Genomic DNA, 27,804 nt, shown 5'->3' with positions numbered 1-27,804 from the left:
CGCACACAGTTTGTAAATACAAGCAAACACTAAAAATGGAAATCTAACTCTATAAATAACTTCCAGCTCATTAAAAGCATTGTTCTTTTATTTCTTTTTATCCTTTTTGCTTTCCTTCCTAATCAGGCCGATGAATGCCAATGTGTAATCTGGACTTGTGCAAGAAGAACCAAAAGTAAGAGACTTGGAGTAATGAATCGGTAAACACAACAGATAAACAGATAATATAATTAGCAAAGGTGTTGTGGTAGTTTTGATGAATGAGACGGAGTCAAGCTTTAGGGTTGCTGGTCAGATGTGGACACAGGGTTTATTATGTCAAAGGGCTTTGAGTAGAATAAGACTGGGAATGCTTACTACATCCTGTCTAGACACTCAACCATAGTCTCTTTAGATGAGCTCCAGCTGATTTTGTTATCAGTTACCAGACCGTGGCTCAGGTGGTAGAGGGGTCGCCTTCCGATCGAGAGGTTGATGGTTCGATCTCAGTCTATACCAGTCTATGTGTCGAAGTGTCCTTAGGCAAGACACTGAACCCCTACTTACTTACAGTTTAACTAACTCTGGATGTATGCTGGAGGTCCTTACCAAGGACCAGTGTCTGGAAATGTATATAGTAGAGTCTGACTCAAGAGTTGAGACCCGACTAACTCGTTTACCAATGACTCGCACTGCATCAGGACTCGGAGGAGAACTCGGAGAACTCAAACTTATTCATCAATTAATACTTTGTTAATTTATTTTTTATTTCTTCTGGTATAAAATCCTAGTTACAGATGAGTTTTCAGGCATGTTCAGTGTGTGACAAAATGTTGAAGGAGCTGCGGGTTGTGAGTTTTTGCCTTTAAAGATTTTACAGCCAGCGCTGGAGAATGCACAGCAACATGCTTGTTGTGTCACAGAACGATCGGAGAGAAGGTGAGGACAAGGTCTAATTTTAACAGACATCTGTCCAGGATGAACCCAGAGAAATGAGCAGATGTCGATGCTAATGCTACTTTGACCATTGATAACGTTGTCATAAGCTAGCTAATAAATAATGACAAGAGTAGCCTCTAAAGTTACTCAAACAATGGTTCCATGATGTTTGGTTGAGTTGTGATATGTTTTTAATGACACAAACGGGCATCCTTAAAAAGAAGAATATTCTCCTAAGTTGGATGAAATGTGACGTAATTCCAGGTGAAGAGAACTCGACTCGGACTCAACTTGGTATTTTTTCTACGGTGAATCAGACTCGACTCGGACTCGAACACTGAGGACTTGAGACTCGACTCGAACTCGAGTTATGGTGACTCGACTACAACACTGATATATACATATGCAGTAAATGGGCTCAATTTCATTTGTACATATTTACATAAGCATTGCCAGTTCTCCGACTCTCCTGATTCAACTGCTGACGCGATGATGTAATGCAATTTTAAAACAATTTCCTCTGATTTTATTAAATTATTTCCATGGCTTTATCTACAGGCAGAGTAATAATACTTCAAGTAGACAATCAAGCAGCTATAGAAATGCTTTGGTCTTGGGTAACACACATAAATACAGTATACACACAATCAGGCGCACACATCCAAGAGAAATCAGCATGGGAACAATTTGCAATGACACAACTGTTTCTATAAGAGCTGCCACAGCTCAGAGGGTTGAGTGGAAACATGAGCTTCCAATTTAGCCCTTCATCTGCCCAGAGGCCAGTGTGTGTGTGCACGTGTGTGTGTGTGTGTGTGTGGGTTAAATCCAGGGTCTACTGTGTTCCCAGGTGTAATGACTGTTGTAGCAGTGCTACATTGATCATTGGTGGCTTACCATGATGGGAAAATGGGTCTCACACAGCAGGGTGAAATTAGGCCGACATCGGAAGAAGCAAAAACTAGCATCCAATAGTGGGAGAGAAAAGGTGAGAGATTAAAGCAGGATGTCCCTATTCATCCCTTTCTAATCCACCTATCATCCAGCTCTTCCTTCCTGCTCGCCCCTAGCCATCTACTCTTCAAAGGTCTGTGCAATGTCTAATATTACACATGCCACTGAAGGCATGAGAGCGTTGATTATCTTTGAGAGAGGCAGAGTGAGAAAATCTGACAAACCCTGCCAGCCAGCCACACTGGCAAATGAAAGCTGCAACAGGGAGAGTGAAGAAAGCGAGAGCATAAAGAACCATTTGTAATCTCCCGCTCACATATAAAATGATGAGGAGGAAGAAGACAGATGAGGATAGAAAAGGCACAGCTGGTTTTGTGTGTCCAACCCACATTTGTGAACAGCTGACCAACACACACACACACAGAGCTTGTCCATCAATGACTGGCCTGACCATTTGCTCCTTTGTTCAGGCTCAATCTTATCAACATCTTGTCAATGACTAGCATTTCCATGGTGACGGCTATGAAGACTTGACCCCATTGTGTGCCCATTCAATCAGGGGGATGACAGGCACCCAGTGCAGAGTGAGCCTTTGACCTCCGTCAGTGGGGAAAAGTCAGCAAAGGCTGCACATCTTCTTTATATTCATACCTCCACTAAGTCTCAGAACCACAGAAAACACCACATAAATACTTCCAGTCTCTAAAACCTTAAACCTAAACCAATTGGTTCACAATGAGGTAGAAAGGATGAGCATCTATGCAGTTTATATATTAGAATATGTATTGTTAACTAAACAAACCTTCCTTTATACTGTTTAGTAGCAATAATGGACATTTTTTTTTATCCTTGTAAAGCACTTTGAGCTGCATTATTTTTGTATGAAAAGTGCTTTGTGAAAAAAAAAACATTGATTGATTGTCAGCATTTAGATTAACATTAATAGAGGAAAGAACAAAGGCTTTGTGTGTTTTTGTTGTCATTTTGTGTGTTTTTAGAGTACTTTCATATATTTCTGTTGTAACTTTATATTTTCCTGTATTTTTTTGGTCTTTCATGTGTTTTTGGAGCCATTCTGTGTAAATGTGTGTCTTGGGATTTTGTGTTTTTTTTGTTATTTTGTGTGTTTTTGAAGTCATTTTGTATATTTTTGATTGTAATTCCGTTAACTTTAATGTGTTTCTTTGGTCTTTTGTGCATTTTTTTGAGTCATTTTGGAGATTTATTTTGGGAATCGCACAAAACTAGACCACGAGTTGCTAAGATTTGCTGTATATACTAGGAGTGTGACGATATCTCCATACAACAATATAGCGCGATATTTTTTTCGCACAATCGATTTTTGATATGCTTTCAACTGATGCAAACACTTTGGAACAAGTAACTAAAACCAAACTGTGAGACTTTAAAACTAAACCTGAGGCTAAAACTAATATTTGAATAATAACCGTATTATAACTCAGACACAATTAAGTCTATTTTCCCTCCCCTGCTACTTGCTATAGTAAAGGAATAATGAAATTAAGCACTAAATGTGTAACGCAATCTTAAATAAATTGAATGTAATGAATTCATTCTGCAAAATAAAACATGCGCAAACACATACAATAAAATATGAAATCATCATTGGGCCTGAAATGCAACAAAAAAAAGCAGCTTTCGCTCTAGCATTAGTACAACAACAGGCTTTATGAGCAGCTTTAAAACAGCTGGAAGCACTGAAACACGCCAAGCCAACCAAAGCTATTACTTTCACGATATCATAATGACTAGTACAATTATTACCATCATCATTATTATTGTTATTACCAATATCCAGATGACTATTGTAATTCCAGTTCAACGATTTATTGCACTTATGGTTTTGTTTTGCCCTCAAGCTACTATAACAGCCTCTCTTTTAGATGGAAAATAGTAAATAAAAGAGAAAGTTACATAATCAAGCTTTAGCAATCCCATGTTACAAACTCATGTACATAATGTACCAACAACCAGAATGTAAGAACAGTTTGTGATAGTGGTTTGTTGTCATTTATTACAAATATTGACATTAAAAAATATATATGATAAACATTTGTGGTTAACCCAAGGTTTGACCGTTCTTTTAGTGCTATAGAGCAGTGGTTCTCAAACTTTTTTGGCTCAAGTACCCCTTTCTCTTATTTCTGAATCCAAGTACCCCCTTTGTCCGACTTCAACATTTTACACAGAATTCTATGGTAAAAAAACAACTATAGAGCACAATGATGGAATGAATGAGTGGTAACACACATTTGAAAAAGCCCTGTTGTAAATAAGTGGAATGAAACATTTAGTGCCTCCTGAATTAATTCAATTCAATTCAAAAGAGCCTTATTGGCATGGGAAACAAGTTTGCATTGCCAAAGCGTGTGACATAGAACATAGACATAGATCTTTTTACTATTACCTCCGCCAAGAGCGAAGCGAAGAAGCAACGCTTCACATGAAGCGCAGAGCGGTAAGGTTGTGTTTTACCCTCCATTTGTGTGTGTTTTAGCAAGATAACTTGAAAAGTTATAAATAGATTTGGATGAAATTTTCAGGAAAATAGATAAATGGGACAAGGAACAGGTGATTAAATTAATAAATACATTTTGGTAATGTTATGGCTACCAAAAGAATATATATATATATATATATATCCCATATTTTTCCAATCCACACTGTGGAACTTGTGATGATGTCAGGTTCTCTCAGAGTCAACAGCTCATTGTTGTCAGTCAGTCATGGTAACACAGCTCAATGTTGACAGCTAGTCATGATAATCCTGAGTTTACCATGTTACCGTAACCAGAGTGTGTTAGCTGAGCTTGAGCTGTTTGGCAGACGTCTGCGCTCTCCGAGTGCTTTTCTAGTTCAGTATATTTTTCTCTTATTTTGTGTGTTTTTGTCGTTGTTGAGTGAGTTGCTGGTAATATTCAGTGTGATTATCATTTTTAACTAGAGAGTGCCATCGCGTACTCCTAGGGGTACACGTACCCCCATTTGAGAAACACCGCTATAGAAAACAGATTTACTGGAGTTGAGTAAACCTTTAACTAATCCCTCAGTGGAACGGGACTTAACAAGAAAACATTAAACTAGGTTTGTAAAGTATGTGCTGTGCCAATATGTGTGTGTGCATTCCTCCCACAGTCCTAAAAACACTAGCCATGTTTTTTATCCCTTAAGAGAAAAGCTGTTTAAGGTTCATAAATATGACTAATAAAATTCCTTGTGTACATCCCAATGTGAGCAATATCTGATAGATGATCATAAGAGACAAGGCTTAGACGTTAAACGCTATCTTATGGTAAAGGTTTGTGTTTGAGGAGAACATTTATACAAACCCAGTACCTTCAGGGCTGTATTAATATAATCCAGATGGTTCATATGGTTCTGATACAAAAAATTAAAAAAAAAACCCTGCCTCATCTCCACTAGTTCTGTGAGAGCGTGAACAACTGTTTAGTCCACATATGAATAACACACAGCAATGTTTGTTTACTCAGGAGTGAAAATTGTTTGAATGTTTTATTCCCAACAAATGATCTACTCCAAATGTGTTTGTGTGTCTGGGAAGTCGTTTTAGATCAAATCCATCCATGTAGAAACAACTCTTTTTTTTTTTTTTTTTAAATCTCCTGGTGATCACTGTCACCACTAATCCTATACCAGGACTATGTGTGCATTTAAGCACACGACTCCTTTGAGGTTTGAGGAATGTTTAGCCCACAGGAAAGCATTTGGTTTACACCAAACATAGCAGTGTGCATCCAGTGTGTGCGCTAAACGACGACTCGTAAAAAAACACATTTTTATAAGATTTGTGGAGCTTTTGAACAGAGCAGTGACTGTTTATTATTAAAACAAATGTGAGCTTCCGCAACCAGCGTTGGTATTGACGGCAAGTTTTAATCTAGTTTTAGTCCAAATTTAGTCATGAGGACTATTTTATGTTTATAGATTTCATACCATGTGAACATTACAGTTTTGTTTGTCTTAGTTAACAAAAATATCAATATATTTTGATATAGTATTGGTCAGGGTTGGGGTCAATTATAATTATAATCGCGTAATTGATAATAAATTACAATTATGTCGTAGTTATAATTGTAATTTTAGAAATCTGTTGCCGTCGTAATCGTAATTTAATTGTGATTGAGTTCAGATAATTGACTTTGTAATTGTAAATGCCATGAAAAGTCTATAAAATATTGTCAATTACAATTTAACGCAAAACTGGGGAACCATGTTACTGTTCTATGTACAGTTCTACACATATGAACCAAATATAGTATAACCTATATTTTCATTGATTAGGAAACTTAACAAAGTAACCAATAAATAGGAAAGAAATGAGACGATAGATATTTGTTTTTAGTGTATTTTACCGCTGATTTAGGACCCGTTATCATAAGAGATGCTAACAGAAAGCTAACACAAGAGGAAGGTTAACTTTTATTAGGTTATTGAAGTAATTGTGATTAATTGTAATTAAACGTTTGTAATTGAGAAAGTAATTATAATCGATTTTCTGAGGATACAAAATTATTGTACTTTAATTGTAATTGGAAAAAATGTCATAATTAAATTGTAATTGAACAAGGATAATTGAAATTGTAATGTAATCGACCCCAACCCTGATATTGGTTCACATGTATTATTTTAATTCGCTAGAGTCTTAGAAAACATAAATTGGACATTTTTTTGTCAAAAATTAACCCTTTCGTGTAAAAGCAACAAACAAATGACCGTCACGTGTAAACAGTCTGAAATGAACTCGCACTTAACTCACTGTGCTTATTGCTTTTCTGTCTACTTGCAATTAGTGGAGGGATGGCGCTGCGGTGAACTGACCTGGCAACCCTGTGACCTTCTTAAATGCAACTCGGTGACATATACAATGAGTGTGTGCAGCGCAAACACAAATAAACACAGGCCGTAGTGAGTAAATCAAACCTGCTGTGAAGAAAACAGAGGAATAATAAACTTGTTTTAATAGTATAGTGATGTAAACACCAAATAAATACTTGGTTTGTTTTACTGTGTGCATATAAACATATATATGGTCCAAGCTGATATCAATTTAAGATATATAATAAAACATCATCCGTTTGCACATTTAAATACAACCTTGTCAGTTCGGTCCCCGTTTAGGGAGGAATGAAACGATGGCGTGATAGGCAGATGTGCAGAGAAAAGACATCTTGACAATAGATTACGCTATACTGTGTCCCACTGAATATATAAATGTTATATTAGGTCACATGGAAGTCACCCATTGTCCCCTTTTGTCACTTTAAAAATGCTAATGTATGAAGGGCGCTACACCTAATCTGGATGGGGCTCAAAGATCAACCTAGAAATGCACAAACAGAAGCTTAATCCAGCGACGTTATAAAGTGGGACGTTGGGTGACATTGAAAATATTTCCTGTTGCTTACCTGTTTCAAAAATCTGATTAAACGGCATAGTTAGATGTAACCTTTGTAAGTAGTAAAGAACTACTGCATAGAGGTGTTGACCTGGCTGTCTGTGATGATTAATGGGACTCAAATGAAACCTAAACATGCATGCTTTTGATGCGTTTGGGATCAAAACTAACTCTTCACTCAGAAACGTCTGCAAACATTAATCAGAGTAAGTAAAAAAAAAAAACAACAGAAAACTACGAAACTGTCAATAAAAGACTATCTACCTGAAACAGAACCACATGTGCTTCACACACTTTAAGCCTGCTCCATATAATACACTAACCGTATAATACATTGTCAGCAATCAAACAGGTTTACAGGCTACACTAAAACAGAAGAAAAGCACTTATGGGGAATATTGTCTTTCATGACCCCCAGATGGGAAACAAGCTCAGCACTTTGACTGAATGTGCTCTGCAGCGTGAATAAGCTATTACACATCCTGTACCACTGAAATCCTGTGCGCGTTTTATTCCAATAGATGACACAAAAACATTCAGAAAACTCTGACCATGTGAAGATCTAAGCATAAATCAAAGCTAAAGATTTCTAACAAATATTTTTTTCTATATGCCGCAAAAAATGTTTTTACCTTTGATTTAGAATTGCTACAAATAACTCATTGAGTGCCATTCACGTCTATAGAGGTGAATTGTGTTTTTCTGCTGGGTTTGCTAGGAGACAGTGTGACGAAGGTTTCCCGTGAATATCTAACTTCTACAATGATGTAGTGACCAACTGGTGACATGTAGGTGGCAGCAGCGCACCTTTGGATGAGAAATAAGCAGAGCTCAGAGGGAGAGGAAAGGAGTGAAACTTGCCTCTATTCAAGTGCTGATTACGTAAGAACGAAACAAGCTAGAAACTAAATACATTTTCTGATGAAAGTAAAGAGTCTAATCTCTGTCATAGGACAAAATATTCTGTGGGTCTAGAAAAATCAGTGAAAATCATCTAAAACGCCTGTACACAGACATCCTGGAGGAATTTAAATCTATAAAAATAAAAATCTGTATTTTCTGGTCCGGCCCTAATAAGTGGCCCCTGAACTAAAAAAGGCTCCTCCTAATGATGATTAGGCAACTATCGTGAGTAACTAACAAACAAACAAACAAACAAACGTGAACATGTTTAAAATAAATGTGTGGCTTTGTGTGTGTGTGCAGCAGCAGCAGCAGCAGCAGTTGTTTGGGCGTTTGCTTTTTCGCGCTGCATGACCATTAATTTACCAAGAGTTTGTAATAAATGTAGGTGTCGTGATGCATTGAGGTCACTTTGCAATATCATCTAAAGCAAATCAATACACACATTATGGCCCTCTATTAAAACACTGCCAGTGTTTGTGTGCACACATGCATGTAATCCTGCATAAATGAAAATGGTGATTATGCATCACTGACAAGAGTCATCAGTTAAGCTAGACAAGACGCTTGTGTGTGTGTGTGTGTGTGTGTGTGTGTGTGTGTGTGTGTGTGTGTGTGTGTGTGTGTGTGTGTGTGTGTGTGTGTGTGTGTGCGTGCGTGCGTGTGTGTGTACACTCGGCATTCATTAAGTCTAAACAAAACAAGCAGCTGAGTGTGTGTCTTGGCGGAGACAACAGAGAGAAAGGAGATTCAAAGAGAGCCAGAAATGAGGTTCAGGAGAGGAATAAGTGTGTGTGTGTGTGTGTGTGTGTGTGTGTATGTGTGTGTGTGTGTGTGGAAATCCAGGCAAAAGAACACAGATTTTCAGTCAGTACCTGAATAATAAATAAATAAAACTTCACAATGTTTCTTACACAATTATGCCCAAAACACAAGCAGTCCCCAACTGTACAGTAACACACTGCCCACACAACACATTTGGCTTGCTGTGTTAATTCAATGTGTACATCAGTTCCATCATTGATTAAACTCCAACATTCTAACCAAGATCTTGCAAATACTGCATCTCACATACTGAGGCCATGTTTACACCATTTTCTAGTGAAATGCTAAAGTTTTGTTGAGTTTTGGCAGTGCATTTAAATGGCGATTTGGTGCTTAAAAACTAAAACTTTTTAAAAACAGGCTCAAGAGCGGAAGTTTTTGAAAACACTACCCCTTCCGTCTCCGTGTAAACATGGAAACAAAACTTTCTGTGTCACAGGCATGAGCACTGAGGCCACGTTTACATGGAGACGCTCTCAAATCAAAACGCAAAAGTGGTGTGTTGTTTCCACTTTTAATTCCGCGTTTACACAATTGTGTTGGGGTGGAATTCTGCGTGCACACGACAAGTGTGTGAAACTCCCTTATTTATCTATGTAATGTGCGCGCCAGGTGGCTAGGTAGCAACATAGAACCTTTCTTCTTCTCTACATTCTGTCAATCCCTCCGCTGCTTCTCCGGTCCATCAAAAATGTTGTGAATGTGAAGGTGTTTTCCTCTGTTCTTCTCCCCCCTCTAATAGGCACACTTGCTGACACGACTCTTGTACAGCAGTTACTGCAGCTAAGGCTAGTTGGAGCTCGGTAGTCATTTTGGTGTTTTGTTTACCTCCACTGGCGCATGCTTGTGATGTCATCTGTTTGCGACGAGAACCGCAGTTTGCCGTTTATACTGTTTACACGGTGGCGAGACAGCGGAGCGTCACCAGGTTTCCCACTTTGGAAGGTGGTCCGGGATTCTTGCATTTTTACCTCATGAAAACCCCGGCGCCCTATCAACAAAATCTAGGAAAACATTTTGCTGTTTTCACCCGTGAGCGTTCTCGTGTAAACAGGGCCTGAGGCTGCCGTGCCTCAAAAGCTAACTTTAATCGGACCTACAAAGTTTAACCGGCCCGTAGCCATCAGCGTACAGACCCGAACCCGAAAAAGCCGATCTCCCTTTAAGCCTGAACCCACTGCTGCCAAACATTAGACATAATGAATTTATGCGAAATAATGAAATAAAGCGAAATAATGAAATAAACATAAGCAAACTTTATACATATTTTATGTCCAATTGGACCAGATCTACAAACTTTAAGAGCTTAAAGAATACGCATCTCAGGTCCGACAGGTTTCTTACTAGATTTGAGAAAGAAGTTGAAATTCTTCTAGGATATAGATTTAAAAAAAAAAAACTCTCTCTTGATTTCCAAAGAACAGAAATACACAGAAATAAAACAGGATGATTTTCAGGGAGTTTTACTTCAGCTGGGAAACAAAAATAAAGAAGGAAGATCGGTGTACGACTTCAACTAGGTCAGTAAACCATGGGACTAAGTGGAGTGTGCCAAGTTGTTAATATCTGTGTGTGTGTGTGTGTGTGTGTGTGTGTGTGTGTGTGTGTGTGTGTGTGTGTGTGTGTGTGTGTGTGTGTGTGTGTGTGTGTGTGTGTGTGTGTGTGTGTGTGTGTGTGTGTGTGTGTGTCAAGGCCCTAAGTTGGCAGGGGAGGCCCATTTAAAGAATATGGCCAGGCTGCTAAGTGAAGGCTACAATAAGCTGGCATGTTTCGGGGGAGTGCTGCCAGTCCCTCCCTCCATCTCAGGAGCATGGGAAGGCAAACACAGAGCGGATCTCAAAGACTTCTAAGGGGAGTCACTTCCTGCCAAAAATCACTCGCACCTGTCCTTCTGTCGCTGCCTCCCATCCCATCGCTCACCCTGCTGCTCCACCCAGTCTCTCTCTATCTCTCTCTGTCATTTCCCGTCATTCTCTCCCTGCAAAGTTAATTCTCACTTTATATTAGAAGCGGCCACACACACACTGGCGCTCCTCCCTTCTGTTTAGCCTGGTGCCAGGTGTAAAGGCTCCTGGCATCATCACAGTTGGCCCTGTTTTACAGCTTTTTTCGATTGCAAACAAGCAATGGTCAAAACTGAAATCACATGTTCAACTCTTTTCTCAGTCATTTGTTCACCACCTGCACAACGCTAAACTTTAAGAGCACGTTTTTCAAATACTAACACACTAGGGGTGTCCTGATCCAATATTGATATCGGATATCGGTTAAATATCAGCCAGAAAACGAATATCGGGTTTGATCAGACTGCATCTAAAATCTCGATATATATGATATTATATTTATTCAATCGTAGAATACTGTAGATCTTATGTTGATGTAACCAATTGGTTAATAATAAATGGGTCAGTTTTTCTCATACCTACTGTTGCTGACTATTGTTCTCTGTTTGAGTGACATCACTTGATCAAGACTTTTCTAACATTCCACACTCCAAAACAAGTAATTAAAGTATGTAGGATTCGTGCTGATATCGCATCGGGTCGATATCGGCCAACACACAATGCTGCAATATCGGTATCGTATCGGAAGTGAAAAAGTTGTATCGGGACATCTCTATTCAAAACAGTTAAAACACAATCAAAACACAATGAAAAAAAAAAACATGGGGAAATGTCTGCTGCAGCCACATTGAAATCTATTGAAAACGATATCAAAAATATTGACAAAAAAATAAAATAAAACAGTGAAGCAATTCCAACTACAGAGACCACGTTCTGATTTCTGCATTTTTCTCTTTATATTTTTTGTGAGGTCCTGAAGTACTTACACAAAAGCACAAATGTTCTTGGTTACTGTAAATTGCTGCATTCCTGATTCAGTCTTGCTGCAATACAGTATATAACAGCGTATACAAGATCTGATTTTATAATAAAATACTGATTTAAGATTATATTACCTTAGATTATCCTTTATTTGATCCCACAGTGGGGAAATTCACACGCTACAGCAGCCAAAGACACAAACAGCAAGCAAACAAGAAAGCTAAATACAAATAAAGAAAAGAAAAATTAAGGCAAAAATAAAATATACAATAAAATAAAATAAATGTGACAAAATAAAATCAATAGTAGATATTGGTGAAGTACAGAAAGAAAAAAAAAAGCAGTAAATGGGGTTTTACAATGAGTACAGAGTAATGTTGCACATAGTAAGGGTGTGGAGGAACATTATTATTTACAGATGAGAAAACAGGTGAGAAAAAAAATACAACATTTATTTTATGTAATGCTCTTTGTTGTTAGTGTTTTGTCATCCAGTGTGCTCAGAGTGACAATGTGTGTTTCCACAGTGAGACTATTTGCGAGTTTTGTGGTTGAATGAGTTCTTTTGAGGTGTGTTGTGTTGAGCTCAGATCTATGATGGACATGCAGACAGTGCTTACAGTTTAGAACATGTGACTTTAGTTTCGACCAATGCTTGATAGCAATCGAAAAAAAAAACAAAAAACTGTAAAGCAGTGCAGGGCACGAGACACTTCTTCCCCATATTAAAACACATACACAGAGAGAGATAAAGCCGTGTACACATACATTGTACGCTTTTAAAAGAGGGAAGGAGAAACCATCAAAAACTGGCTAGGTTTGAGTTTCATTATCAGGGATCAGATTGAACGCCTTTCTTCATTCAGGGTTAGTGTCTGTCTCTGTGTGTGTGTGTGTGTGTGTGTGTGTTTCACACTGCATGTGTGTGTGTGTGCTGAACTAATGAAAACCACAAGCCAACCTGGCCTCGAACTGAACTCAACATTACGCTCTACAGGCCATCAGAGCGAGTGAGTGAGAGGAAAATACTGAGTGTTTCTCTATTCTATCCTCATTCAGCACTTTACTTTTACCAGCGTGTTTTTGCACAACCGTTCACTCACTCGCTTCCAATATAACCATTTATTTTGCTATTGCCAGTCACACGCACACGCAGCACAAAGCCATTTATCTTCTCTGATTTCCACATCAGCTTCGATGTACGCTTTGTAAAAAAAAAGGGATTTTTCTATCATGTGCTTGAAGTCATTGCTTTACTATCAAGCAGTGTTATTTCTGTTGACTAACGAGACCATGATTAACTTAAAAAATATATACAGTATATATATATATATTGATATTTTTGTCAACTAGTAAAAACTAACATGAAAAAGCATGATCACATGAGTTCTGATGATGAAATTATAGGTATTGATCATATCAAATCTGTATGTGTGTATTTACAAACATTAATACCATCCAATATAAGGTTAATAAATGGTAAGTGAATCTTTTTTTTTTTTTTTTTTTCCAATGTATAAACTCCTATGCTTTACATTTTATATATTTTAGTCGACTGTATCTGGAACTGATTTGATCGACTAAAATTGTTTTCTACTTGACTAAAACTAGACTATAACTGAAATATTCATTCAGTCAAAAAACTATGACTAAAAATCCAAATTTACTGTCAAAATTAACACTGCTCTACAATTTCTATGCATTCAAGGAAATGGACTAAAATCGTAATGTTATTTACTTATAACTGAAATATGTATTTACATTTTGACTAAAACTAATTTGTATTTAAGTCAAAAAACTATGACAAAAATAAAATAAAAATTTCCTGTCAATAATTATCACTGCTAAAACCTATGTTACTGCAGGAAGCACCTGTTTTAAATCCAGGTAGATGAAAGCCTGTAAAAACCATGCTGAGATTTGGAGGTATCACATATCAGGGAAGAAGGGGGGGGGGGTATAGTCTGTGATTCACATACAGTGAATGGAGTCTGAAAGGACCCCTTATTACAGAAGGACATCTGCTGTTATCCAGCCCTGAGACTCCGCCTCCAGCTTTACAATGATGCGAGATACCAGCTTGTAGAACAAAACTGCACACGCCACTAAAGCAGACATGTACCAACACACCAACCTCCTCCTCGCTGTTTGAATCAAACAAAGCCCTGATTTTTTTTTTTTTTTTTTTTAGTTGATACACGTTGAAGTGAAAACAACCGCAGCAAAAATGTTCTGTCTGTGACTTCACACGTTTGTTTTTAGCCGATTTTCCAGCATTCTGAAACTGTTGATGGAAAGAAGATGTAGAAGGCACAGGATGTGTAAAGCCTATATATTTTGCAGATGTAACCAAAGAAAATGACTTTTTTTTCTGCTTGTCACACACTCACTGATATTGTCATGGTTGGCACGTTTCCCTTTTTTTTTTTTTTAAGAAATGGAACAAAGTCCCTGATTAAAGCAAAACCACAAAGATTATCATCATTCTTAACTTTTGTCTTAGACAGCCCATCTGAATTTCATCTTCTTCTCATCTTATTTATTCGCTACAAGATGACTATTGTTGCCGTATAAATAAAGTTGAGTTGAATTGAATTCTCTGTTCAGTTTTTCCTCTGGTTATTTTAAATGTTGATTATTTTGTCAATTTTCTCCAGCTTTTATAGCTGACAGTATTAAAAGCATTACATTTCATTCGGCCTTAATTTAACCATGTTTGACAAACAACCATGGATGTCTTCTTATTAAACAGTCTTTATAATGGCCATATATTAAAGCTGCAGTATGTAGAATCCTCCCTCTGCTCCGTTTCAAAACCGAAACTTAGCCTCCCTTATTGGTATCTTATGTGAACGCTCTTAGCGACTTTTTACTCAATACAGACTAGTGACAAATGTATGGACTTTATCTTGTGTTATTGGAGGGTTTTCAGATTTTTTCCATTCCTCCCAAGTCTATTTCTGCCTTTAAACTATTGCTTCTTCACCTCGGTCTGCCATTTTCCCCCGCTTGATTTGCCGTGTAACTGTTGTACCTAACGCTGCGATGGAGACTACTGCTGGAACGTCCGCCATTGTACTTGATATGTGAACGCGCCTGACTTCCGTCGAGCAGCCAATAGTAACGCCCAAAACAGCCCATGGAACGATCTCTGATCGGCTAACATCCAGCGTCACGCTCCTGGGTTTCCAAACTTAATTTACAGAGCCAGGTGAAGGAGCAGAGATTCACTGTCCACTCAGAAAACTTTGATTCATAATATGCTCAAAGATGATTATACATTTTTGACCAAATGATGTCAACAAAAAAACCCGCACATACTGCAGCTTTAACTGGCAATTATTGAGTTTGTAAAAACTAAAGTTTAAAAATGATTCAATTCGACATAGATTCCTTAAAGTGACTAAATATGACTTGAGATTACATTTGCAGTTAAAGGCCTCCCAGCTGCTGTTTCTGACTGATCAGCTAAATAAACAACTTGTGATGCACTAAACGTCTTCCTTCAAAGGCCTGGGCAGAAGCCACCCTGTTTAGAAAATATGACAAAGAGAGTGCAAGGCTTAAGCTTATAAATCACTGCCATGAACAATGTTGCACTGAATTGATTTTTCTGGGAATGCTGTAACGTGTGTGGGAAGACACAGACGATAAATTACAGAAAAGAAGATCTGACCATAAAAAAAGAAAAATGATAAATAAATATATATTTTTTTTTTTAAAAACTGTGTGTAAAACAATGAAGAGATAATTTACTACACCACCTGCAGTGAATTATCACCCAACAGCACTTGGACATTCATACATGCAAGATGCAGAATTCTGGGCTCCAATGCTCACCTCTTTTTCGCAGGCCCGTCCTCACCGTACTCGGCGCCGCCGTGCAGGCCCTGAGAGCGCAATGACTTCTCATCTTTGTGGCCTTTTGATCCCGAACCATTAAGCTGCCCATTGGCGAGCGACCCTGAAAACACAAAACAAGAGAAAAAGCAATTAAGTACCACTCTTTGCAAGTATTTTGGTTTGTCGTCATAAATACCACATTGTATGTTTAATGGTATACGTTTTAATCAGTCGTTACAAATGAATTAAAAGACTAAAGATGATTTTGGTGCAGTTGAACAGGCAAAAACAGACAAGATGTATTGCTTGATAATTCTATGTTAGCTCTGTAGCAGAGATCAGAGAATCTATAGATCTATTCTAGAACAGTTTCCTCAATAAATAAGCTTCAATATTTATTTACAATATTGTTACATGTGGACATACACAGGTGAGTGTGTGCGTTTATTTAGGCTCCTTTAGAACAGCTCTATTTACTTACTTGAAAACAGATTGTCAATGTTTTAATGATAAATTGTTTTGTTTTTTTCACAGTCAAAAAGTAAAAACAAATTAATTTTTTTTTTTAGATGTGTGTTACAGTATATAGCTATGTATACAAATATATGTTATATGTGTGTAAACCTATATTTATGTATGTGTGTTTGAATTTGACTAAAACTCAGAATTTCCACACAGTAAATTACAACAGGAACACAGTTCAGACTAAATAGTTAATCCAAAACATAAACAATGTACACAAATTTAAATAAATATTTTAAAAATAATAATTGCCATGTATGTATGTATATGTCTGCTGTATGGTGTATGTGGATCTATACACTTATGTGTAAATATATATGTATATATTCACCTTGAGATATGGGGTGGTGTTGGTGAATTTCAAATTTTAATTTCAATTTTCAATTTCAATTTTTAATTTCAAATTTTCAATTTCAATTTCAATTTCAAATTTCAATTTCAAATTTAAATTTCAAATTTCAAATTTCAAATTTAAATTTAAATTTCATATTTCACTATTTAATCAGAATTAATTAAATAGCCTATTTTTGTTAGATGTGGACGGGTGAGTTCGCGCGTTTCTAAGTTTTAAGCAAGCGCGTTAATACATAGGGCCGGTTAAATGGAAGTCAAGTCGGTGTTTTTGTCGGCTGTTGTTAATCACGTTCGCATGGAGATGGTGGAATTTTGGCACCAGCAGTTACACAATCTGCTGGTAACAAATTCTGTTGCGACACCGGCATCATTTCCGTGTTGTATAAAACATTTCGGCGCTCACATAAAACTGTAGTGTTTTCTCGTCAAAGTTTCATGCTAGCATGTAAAAACTTATTAAAAAATACATTCATGTCAATTTAGGAGCTCCGTAATTCATCAACTTTAAAAAATACTGACTACGAAAACTGTTATTCAGTCAGTGCAAAATACTCCTCCACGCCACCTACTGGTCTGGAAGAGTATTTTCTTAAATATTGAAGGACGATACAGTAACTTTAGCAAATCTTTAACAAAACACATTTAAAACCAACTGAGTACCGTAATATTACAGGTTTACTTGGCACACAAGATGATGTTTTGGAATTGAAAATTATCAGTTATAATTTAAGATTACAAATGACTACATCAACACATTTCCAATAGCAAACAGTGACTTTTGAGAGTTAAATTGACGTCCCCGTGTGACTTTTAAAGTGTTTTGTATCATTTATTCCTACATCTGTTCCATGTGCGACAGAGGGTAAGTTACTCAATTACGCTCACATGCAGAATTGCCCTTGTTACAGTACAGGTATTGTTGTCACTCCACATGCATGACGTGTGTTCTCTACCAAACGAGCCTGAGGCAGTTACAGAAATGGACAGCTTGGGGTTGGTTTAGACATTTTTTGGTGAAGACGGTTGACAGAGCCCTTATAAAATATTTAGCCAACAACTCATGAAAGGAGAGAAAAAACCCAATAAAAATAACCCATCGACAGACTTTTAAATCAAAAGTAACAACAGGCTACAGGGTTTCAAATTGGGTCACACAGCGGAGTGAAAGTCAGCAGTAATTAAAAGAGACAATCAAATAAACAGATATCAAAAGAGCCAGATAGCAACAAGGAAAGATTACAGTCATTCATGAAATACTGTAATAAACTACACAGACTCAAACCAGCACACAAGGTTCAATATTACAGAACTGTCAGGGATTTATCATCCAATATTTTGTGCACTTCACCAGCAGTGGGATTGTGAATAAAAAGCGACATTTGTAGCAACAGAATTTTTTTGATTCACTTCATGATTCGCATTCGTATTGAGAGAAGAGCAATTCAAGTTTAATTTATTTTTTTTAGGGTCAACGTTCAAGGCTTTTTAGAAATCTTAATAAAATTAAGATTATCAAGCAGAGCCTCAGGGAATGGAGACAGAAGTGTAGTGACATTGATCTGAAGAGGACGAACAAATAATTAAGTAGCAGTTCTTCTTAATAATAAACAAGGACCAGGTTTTTTTTCATACACCCAGTAAGCCAAAGATGGGCAACTTTGATCACTTTGATCAAAAATGTGATTTTTTGATCGGAGGGCCACGATATGAAAATTCATTCCAGCATTAAGAATCTAAGAACATTTTGAGGTTTTAACAGACATTTTGTGTGTTTTTCACTCATTTTGTGTGTTTTAATGCCATTTTTTTGTATTCTCCTCTACATTTGTTTGTTTTAGTTGTAATTTTGCGTGCTTCTGTCATCATTTTGTACATTATTCTCCTATTTTGTTGGTCATTTTGTGTATTTTTATTATTGTTTGTGGCCTCTTGGTGTTATTTTGTATATTTGTCATTATTTTGTGTGCTTTGAGTCATTTAATGCATATACATTGGGGGCCGCACAAAATTAGACGGAGGGCCACATGCGGCCCCCAGGCCGCCAGTTGCCTATGTCTGCAGTAAGCAATAATCATAAAGCCAATACTTTAAAACTAAAGTTGATTTTATAAAAACAAAACAAAAAACCAACTCAACAAACCAACTTTGACATGTATTATTCATTTTAAGTAAATTGTTGTTTGAATAAGTTTGTTAAAGTAAAATAAATATTATTATTATCTACAGATCCCCCTCCCCCCCCAAAAATTTTGAAAATATTAGAAATGACATTTTTTTTCACTGACAAATATAAACATATTGTTTTTTGTAGTTGTCAAAGTAAAATGCCTTTTTCAGTCTTTGCAAATTCTACCACCACTGAAAACAAAAATGTCTAAAATGTGACGAGTTGTTTGATGATTTAATGAAGAGGGTTTTAGGGTAAGCTTCATTTGTCAACACATCTCAGGTAAAAAAAAAAAAAAAAAAAAAAGGTTTCTATTAGTAATTAAGCAAAGAAATATTGGCCTTGTAATAAATTGACTAATTCGACTTTTTGTTAATGTATGGGTGTGCCTGCAGTAAGTTAAATTATTTACGCCTCCTGTGCAAAGTGCACCAATGACTCACAGATCTTTTAAGGTACCGGTGGTTTGCTTGACTAAAGACTTTGAAGTCACAAGGATTTTTTTTTTATTTATTTTTTTTTACAATATTGCCTTTGCACAAGATCCTACTAGCCAAATGACTCACAGTGCAACCTGTAAAATTCCATTTGGGGGAGAATCCATCATGCTGTGACCTTGGAATTTTGAATGTTGGGTGAAAAAAAGTGGAGTGAGGTTTAAGGTAAGTGGCAACCCATTTGACACACTGGTTGTTAGCCTCGATGCTGCAGTTAAAACAAGTCCAGGCATTGTATCACATGAGAGAGATGGGAGAGGAGAGGCAATCATGAGATCAAATGACACAGTATGTGGCAGGAGGACGATGAGTGATTGCAGAGCAGGAATTAATCTCTCAAGATATGATTTCACTGAGGTTTATTATATACAACTATAGAGGGCAGAATTAGCAGTCACTCGTACAGTCCCACTGTGTAATTACTGCTAAAGCTCATTTCCTCACAAACGCAGTACAGGTCAGCACTCGAAGGTACAGTCATCAGGTGCCGCACTGCGGTCAGAGAGTTAAAACGAGCCGGCGTGATGAGTAAGACCATTGCATTGCTTGCAATGTTCTATGTTGGTGTTACAGAGCCTGGAAGTCTATAGACTTGGAGTGAATCATGGCTTTACAATGTGTTGGTTCGCACGAAGGCCTCGTATTTGTTTGTTCACCTGTGTGGAGTTTGACTTCAGGCTCTTTGAAGTTTCAAGCGTTCGATTTGTAAAAATTAGAAATATTAGAAATGACACTCCAACATATACCAGTAATTCATTTAAAACCCAGCTAAGAAAATGGCTTTTGAATAATCAGAACTGCATTAATCAGCCCTGACAGTGCACTTTATTTTACATTTATATTTAAAATATGTATTGAACTATTGACTGTATTCAGACTTTGAATATTGCTTTTCTTTTTGTAATGTTTTGTGCAGTTCAAAATTTCCTCCTTACTTTATTATTATTTCTGTTACTTTGGATACGTTAAAAGTATCAATAGACCACCACTCTATGCATACGCAGCGCTCCTCATTGGGCAGTTAAGGTCACGTGATTGGTGCACCACGTGACTTAAAGCTCCGTCATTTGTATTTTAGCTCATATTTATTTTTAGCTACCCCGCTAACCCTTTTATTTTAGCCCTAACCCTAACCCAGGAAATACCCTAAAATGTTTGTTTTTGTCTTACAAGAATCTTTAAAGGTGGAATTTGCTGTGTTAAATATGTTAAAATGAAAATATATATATGTGATTGGAACCCATGGCAGCGGAAGGAAGAATCATTAAGTCAGGCGCCTTCGACCACTCGGCCATCCTGACACAGTGAAAACATTACATTTATGTAGAAAAGGTCCGGCAACGTCATTGGTCGTAAGCATAGTCCTGGTGGCTATAGCTACGTTTAACGTATCTATAGACACTTCCTACTTTTAACCTTTTTAAAAGCCTCCTGTGGACAGGTGTTGTAAATTAGCACGTGCTAACAAACTCAAAACAATACATCTGGGTTATTAATGTAACTGTGATGCCCATATCAATTAATCAATTTATTGAAACTAGATTATACATTTTTAGTAAGGTGAATTATATAGTTTAATGAGTGTTTTTATGTTGTGACATTTTTTTATTGTACTAATGTGGATAGATTTCGTTTTTGTTTTTAACAGCTGTACAGGGACAGCAGATGAAAAATATCCAATGAGGATAACTCTGGTAAATTTACTGTAATGTTTATGAATGTACATCGTACCTGTCAAATAAACAAAAAAATTAAAATGTAATTTCACGAGTCTGCATTAAGAAACAATATTTTTAACAAGGTGCTCCCCAACTATGGAGATATCATAAATTAGAGTTTTATAACTTTTTTCACACAATCTTTGCAACTTGTTTATGAGGTCCCAGAACTACATATTAATTATAATTCATGAGGCTGAAACTCATTTAAATAGGATGGAAAGTCCCATCTCAACTTTACATCTTTTTTTTTTTTTTTTGAAGCTAAAATTCACACCAGAGCAAAACAAAACTGCTCATTAACCTTAATTGTGCTCTAGAAATGACTGACACGTGACGTCCCTGAAGAACACAAACAAACAGGCATTGTACCAGCCCATCTCCCCCTCCCACTCCCCTCTCACTACTCCATTTCCCCTCAGTCTTCCAAAGAGTTGTTTGACATATGCTGGTTGCACATGAGTGCCCATTTGAGGGGCAGAGTGAGGAACCTTGGGGAGAGCGTAGAACTACGGGGTGTTAGCAGGAATGGCAGGGAAGCAAGGAATCCTAAAGTGAAACTCCTGGAGCTGTAGAAGCCGCACACACTGGGCCGTACCAATGGCTGGTCCTGTGGGGGCGAGGAGGTTTGGGATGTTGAAATCTAATCAGATTTAGTCGTGCTCAACTAAGCCCATCGCTGCGCTACGCTCACCTTGACATCTCATGGGGAAAGGGAGTGTGGGTGGAGGTGCACACTATAACATGACATATCAGCAGCCTATTAGAGGGAGCTGTAGTAATAGGCATATCTATGACAGAATAGTCATGCAATGCTACAAAACCAGAATCAGAGCGGTTGCTGCTTTTATAGGATATTTATTGACCAAATAAACACAATCTTTTATGGGAAACCCGCAGTAATTTCATTCTTGGACAGACATGGCACCAAATAAAAGCCTCGTTCAGTTAAAGGTGACTTAGTGCTGAGGAGGTTAGAGATATCGCCTCACATGAAAAAGACAAAGGCTGTGAACGCTTCAGCACAGCCTCACCCTAGAATAAAGTCAGAATAAAAAGAATTCCCAAATTCCCAAGAACCAAAATCTATGTTCTGAGATTGGTCCAAATAATTCTGGATGCATGAATTACAAATTGTGTGAAAAACTTTCTATGCACAAATATATCTTACAAAATTCATTCCAAGATATTTTAAAGCCAAGACCCAATTGACTCTCGACTTTAAACCAGAGCAGACAACAAGGTGTGATGATGGATTACCAAATAAGGCCCGCCCACCCGGCCAACACGGTTCAATGAAAACTCAAGAAAATGTAATATATTACCACTTGTCTGTTTTCCCCAACACATCAACAGTTCTGATCATTTTACACACAAAAAAGTGTTGAAAAACAGTAAAGTGTCCAAAACAATTATAAAAAAACTGATTTGTTTGAGCAATGTGAGCTAAATAAAGGCATAACAACACAAACCTACTATTTTCTACACGGCAACACCTCTCCCATTAAACAGCAACACAAACTACTGTTAATAATGGTTATTGTAGCAAATTTATGCCTTTGTGTGGACAAAGGAATTTCTGGACACATGAATAATTGTAATACGTCAAAACTTAAAACAAACAGCATCTGAATAAGGATACAGTATTAGTCACAATTAGGCAAACTCTTCCAACTGGGTTACAGTCACAGTCTCCCATCAAATAGCAACACAAAGTAAATGTTTTCTGTAACAAATGTATGTCTCCATGTGGACAAAGGAATTTCTGAAAGATGTTTGCAGAAAATGTTTTACAACCAAATTCACGTTTCATGGCATTTGGTTTGTTCAGTTCAGGAGTTTTAACACAACTTAAACTACAACAGCATCAAGTGCAAACATTTAGTTTTGAAAATAATTGGGAAAGAGAGGCAATGACAGGATGAATGTAGCCTTGAAATGATATAAAACTAATCATCCCCCTGGAATGGAGACCCTAGAACTTAGAGAGACAGAAGCTGTGTTTCCATTGCCCTTGGACATGCGCAAAATATAAACGGCGCAATAAAAACTGGTAATGGAAACACCTGAATTTCAAAAAAACACTCAAATATCGCTAAAAAGTTTTTATACTTTCACGAGGAGGAATTTCAAACGTTTCGAGATTGAAATGTGTCACAAAAGTGCTATGGGAACACTTGTTCGTAATTACACATCACAGAACATGACGTACCTGGTCACATGACCACTTCTCCCCTAGAAAACATGGCGCGGCACATGTAAACAGAAGTGCAGACCGGGATATTTCTTAGCATTATACTTATTATTACTGCCACATTCGACGTGAAACAACAAAAGGTATACAGAGAGTTATGAGGAGGTTTGGAGTGTCCGTCTTCCTGCGGTGAAGTCTCGCTGGATTAAATTTCACGAGAGTTATGAGGCTCAAAACAACGTTCAATAGAAACACGTTAAAAATATCGCTTTTATTTTGCGAAAATCTGAAATGGACACCCAGCTAGAGAGAACTGAGGTCCGACACAGTGTTTTTGCTGCCACAGCTGCCACTCTGTGCACGCATTAGGTTGCTAGCATGGGAAATACAGACAGACAGCGCAGTGACAGCAGAGTGAGTGGTGGAGGAAAGGCCACGATGTGAATTAAAAAAAAAACGTGATGGAACAGCAAGTCCTGACTGAGACGGGCAGGGAGGTAAAAGCGACCGAGTCAAAGAATGGGACAAACGAGGAGCCCTCGCTTCAGCCCCTCCTGCTGCTTGGCTGTCAGCCAGCTACTCCATCAACAGCTCTCAGGGAAATGGGCAGGGAGGGAAGGAAAGGATATGAAGGGAAATGTGCAGAAGTAGAATACGGCCCAGAGAAATGATGAGGTAGGAACGCAGCTACTATGATGTGACTTCAGTGAATCAAAAAAACAGAAGAGGAAAGGTGGGAAATAAGACGGAGGGAGAGGGAAAGAGAGTGTGCTGTGGAGAGAATAGAAAAGAGGGAGGGGATGACTTGGGTGACAAACACTAAAGATAGGTAAGACAGATGGGGGCAGAGGACAGGAAGGACAAAATGGGAAAGAACAATATGGCGAGACAGAGAGCGATGAGGGAAACTGGAGGAAGAAAAGGGTGAAGGAGGGGGAAGCATGTGGATGTACATAATAGAGGAGATTGAGCAGTCCTATTGATGTGTAATGAAACCGCACGTCCAGGGAGAAGCACATGGAAGGATGAAAGGATATCAGGAGGTCTGGATTGAGGAAAGGACAGGAAGAGGCTGAGCGATGCGTGTGGGTGAAGGAGCCCAGGCCGGGACTCAGAAGGGCATAATGTCATTTGTTTAATAATGCAGGAAACGAGCGCGAGGGGCAGGAAGTGTGATGGACACCGAGACAGATGGCTGCCAGAGGTAAAGCGGCTGGGGAGATGGCGTGATTGCTGGTGATGGACATAGAGAGGGGCCGGGTGGGAGGTGAGAAAAACCGACACGTGCAGCTGACTGTCAGACAGCCACACCTCCGTCGAGAACAGATCGTCCAAGCAGACAGAAAGAGAGACAGAAGGAGGAACAGAGAGGGAGAGGGAGGGAAACACAGGCTTCTAGTCAGGGAATCTCCTTCTTTTATTTCAGCTAATTATATATGATTACACACATTTGCTCAGATTTGATCATTTTTTACTGAAAAAGTAGTTTTAAGCTTAAGTTGTTTTTGTATGTTCCAGTTGAATAATTCTTCTAATACGTCAAAAATTAAAACAAACAGCATCTGAATAAGAATACAGTATAGTCATGATGAGAGAAACTCTTCTATTAGTCACAGCCTGTAATAAACAATTAGAAGAACGAAGGCTTTGAATCAATGATGGTTCTTTTTTTTTTTTTTTTTGCTACGGTAATGCTTCCTCACACTACCTTAATGGCAACCAAATCATAAAAAAGGCACTTGAAGACCATTGATCAGTCTTTAAAGCCAACTTTCTAAAAAAAAAAAAATGAAAAAAAAAGAAGATGAATGAATAAGGGATCAGCTGGAACTGAACCTGGAGCTCCAGATACAGGCATGCCAACACGTTAAGTATGAGGCAGAGTAGCACCACTGGAAGAACTGGGAGTGCTTGATAAGAACTTCCAGGTTCTGTACTCAAAGTTGAAAAAGGATCTTTGATAGAGTACACAATATACATGAGTGAGTGATCCAATATTTTGCTGACTAATGCTGCCAATGTTGACTGCTTGATAAGCAACGGTGTTCCAATTTCATAGATTTTCTGCCAATCAAACCTTTAAGCACTTTACTCTAACTTATCATTCATGCTCTTCTCCAACTCTGCGATACATCGGGCAGGCAAATCTGATCACGCATGCACTGACCCTCCAAAATATCCTGATAGTTTCTCATTGAATCTTGTAAGAGACAGAAAAACTGTGGCACATGTCTGGCCCCAACGTCAGCCCCAAACTCTCCAACTCACAGTCTCCTAAACCAGCAGGGGCTGCCTATTCAGGATGTAGTGCACGCTGAGTGTGTTCCTCCAAAATGGCTGACAGTTGCACCACAATGTCTAGGCGAGAGAGGAAACTGTGCCGTAAACACAGGCCCCAAAACCCTGCTAACCCACAGTGCCCTCAAACAGCATGGCCTAACCATTCAGTCGGGCTCCCTTTTGTGTCGGGGCGGGCGGCTGCCGTTACCCCCGGTGTGACGAGTCGGGGCAGCTTTTTAATGACTCATTTTTATTCAGGCGAAAAGGTCAGCTACCCGCAGCGGTTTAAAAGACCCAGAGGTGCTGCAGAAGGCCAGCTATGGGATTCAGAGACACAGCATGCAACGAGGGGACACCCCATGTACAGACGTAAATAAGGTGTGATAAACATAGAATAAGGTAAGCACGATGAAAACCAAGAAGAGACAGAATACAGCGACTCGAAAGGAAAAGCCTTTCCTTCACTTTTCCCGTCTCAGGAAGGAAGGAAGACTGGTGTAAACTTTGAGAGTCTCCTTTTCTTCTGTTGCTTTCTCACTCTGTGTGTCTGGGTTGTGTTAATGTCAACTGAGAATAGCTTCAGAGGCACGTGTGAAGTTCAAATCTCCGCTGTCGGCTGGTTGAGGGCTTTTGTGTGTGTGTGTGTGTGTGTGTATGTGGGAGCTCCAGTGTCAAACAAAGACATGATGGCAGCTCGGTTCAAAACAAGCTGTCGTAACCCCCCCCCCCCCCCCCCCCCCACCCCCCCCCCCCCCCCCCCCGCTGCCCCCCACCACTATGTGCCCTTGCTCTTTGTCTGTTGTCTCAGGTTTAAAAACCACAACAAATGTAATCCTCCACGTATCCTGTAGCTGGCTTCCATCTGGAGTTTGATTTTCTGTCTAAGTAAGCATTTTCTCATAACTCATTGTGAGGTGTCAATTAGACGACTTGCGTTGTAATCAGTCAAACCCCGAGAACAAGTGTACTGTAAATGTTCAAGCTGGGTAAAAATCACATTTTTTACTATTTCTTGGGGCTGTTTGATCGATTGGTGAAACTACATTTCAAGGCAAAAGGAAAGAATTCTCAGCGACTCCTTTGAGGAGCTGAGCGTGAGTGCAATGTGCGGCCCACAACAAAAGACAAAACACTATTACTCTGATCATCTGTTTCAAGATTGTTCCACAAAACTGGCAACAGTACATGAGTACGGAACAGAAAACGCCATAGTAGCAGTTTGTTAAAACAAAGTAAAACTCCCTGCCTGGTTCAATTACCATATGATTATTTCAAGCTGTTGAGAATACGCTGTATGTGGTTTCACTTAATTCATCACAGTTGCTTTACAAAAAGAAAAAAAAGTTTCATAGAAAAGGAGCAGCAACAAAAGCCAGGACCATGTTCAAAATCTTTGGTATTGCGGTTATTTTTTATTTATTTATATTATTCTTAAAAATAATGGACCATTACAATTGGATTGATAGCACATCCAATATTAAGATAACTTAATCATGATCTAATAAAGTTAAAAAGAAACAGAAACATAAATGTAAACACACCGTTGGCGTTTGTGGTCCCATCTCCGTCCAGCTGCCTTTTCTGAGCGGTCCTAAACTCCTTTAGGGAGAGGTAAAGCACCTTTCGCATGACCCGTTCCTCCGACCACGGGATCCCATCACTGTCATCCTGAGAAAAGAAGGCGAGAGAAAATGTCTCAGTATACATTTAATAAGCTTATTTTGCCTTTTACACCATTCATACGTTATCATATTATCATTTAGACAGAAAAAACGCCTAATTTATATGATTATTCATTGTTTTGTTTTCTAAAACTAGCTGCACAACAATAAACACCATTTTCTATAGTGACACACAGCGCTTCTGTCAAAGTGCATCTAGAGGGCAAGGTCAGGAAAAAGTCATAGCTCAGTTTATGTTGCCTGAAACCAAAAACAAACAACTACAACTTCCTGTTAAAATAATATACATATTCTCTGTTCAGTAAAATCTGTCTAATAGACCAGGAGTGGTTTGTAATTCTGACATAACAACTCAAGATGAATCAAAATAGCATTAGACGTTTTGTACAACACAAGCACTAAAGGAAACCACTAAATAAAAACCTGAATACATTAGAGTGTTAGCGGAACCTAAGGTCTTGGTGTTGTGTAGAGGAGCTAAATTCTTGCTTTGGGAACTTTAAAACAGGCAAGAAAACAATTGTTGGAAGAAAAAAGAAAAAATGTTGCCAAAGACAAGTATGGAATTGCAAGATTATATGAGAGTTGCCATTTCACAACTTTGTCGCTATATTTAGCAACTATTCAGACCTCACCCATCAGCTTTGAAAATAAGTGGCTAGCAACATATCTAGTGTTGTTTTTC

The 27,804-nt window shown here is 38.2% G+C and overlaps 1 protein-coding gene across 1 annotated transcript in view; it reads right to left on the bottom strand.

Moving 5' to 3' along the window:
* The window catches only part of jarid2b (jumonji and AT-rich interaction domain containing 2b), a 138,775-nt gene that overhangs the window by 43,067 nt on the left and 67,904 nt on the right, over positions 1–27,804 (bottom strand). The window contains exons 2-3 of the mRNA XM_028461162.1: positions 26,979–27,105; positions 15,703–15,826 (exon numbers count right to left, since the gene is read on the bottom strand). Coding sequence (XP_028316963.1) covers positions 15,703–15,826; positions 26,979–27,105 — 251 coding nt within the window. The remainder of the gene's footprint in view (positions 1–15,702; positions 15,827–26,978; positions 27,106–27,804) is intronic.

This window comes from Gouania willdenowi, chromosome 11 (assembly GCF_900634775.1).
Source record: "Gouania willdenowi chromosome 11, fGouWil2.1, whole genome shotgun sequence".
Classification (NCBI taxonomy): domain Eukaryota; kingdom Metazoa; phylum Chordata; class Actinopteri; order Blenniiformes; family Gobiesocidae; genus Gouania; species Gouania willdenowi.
This window is presented reverse-complemented; position numbering and strand designations above follow the sequence as displayed.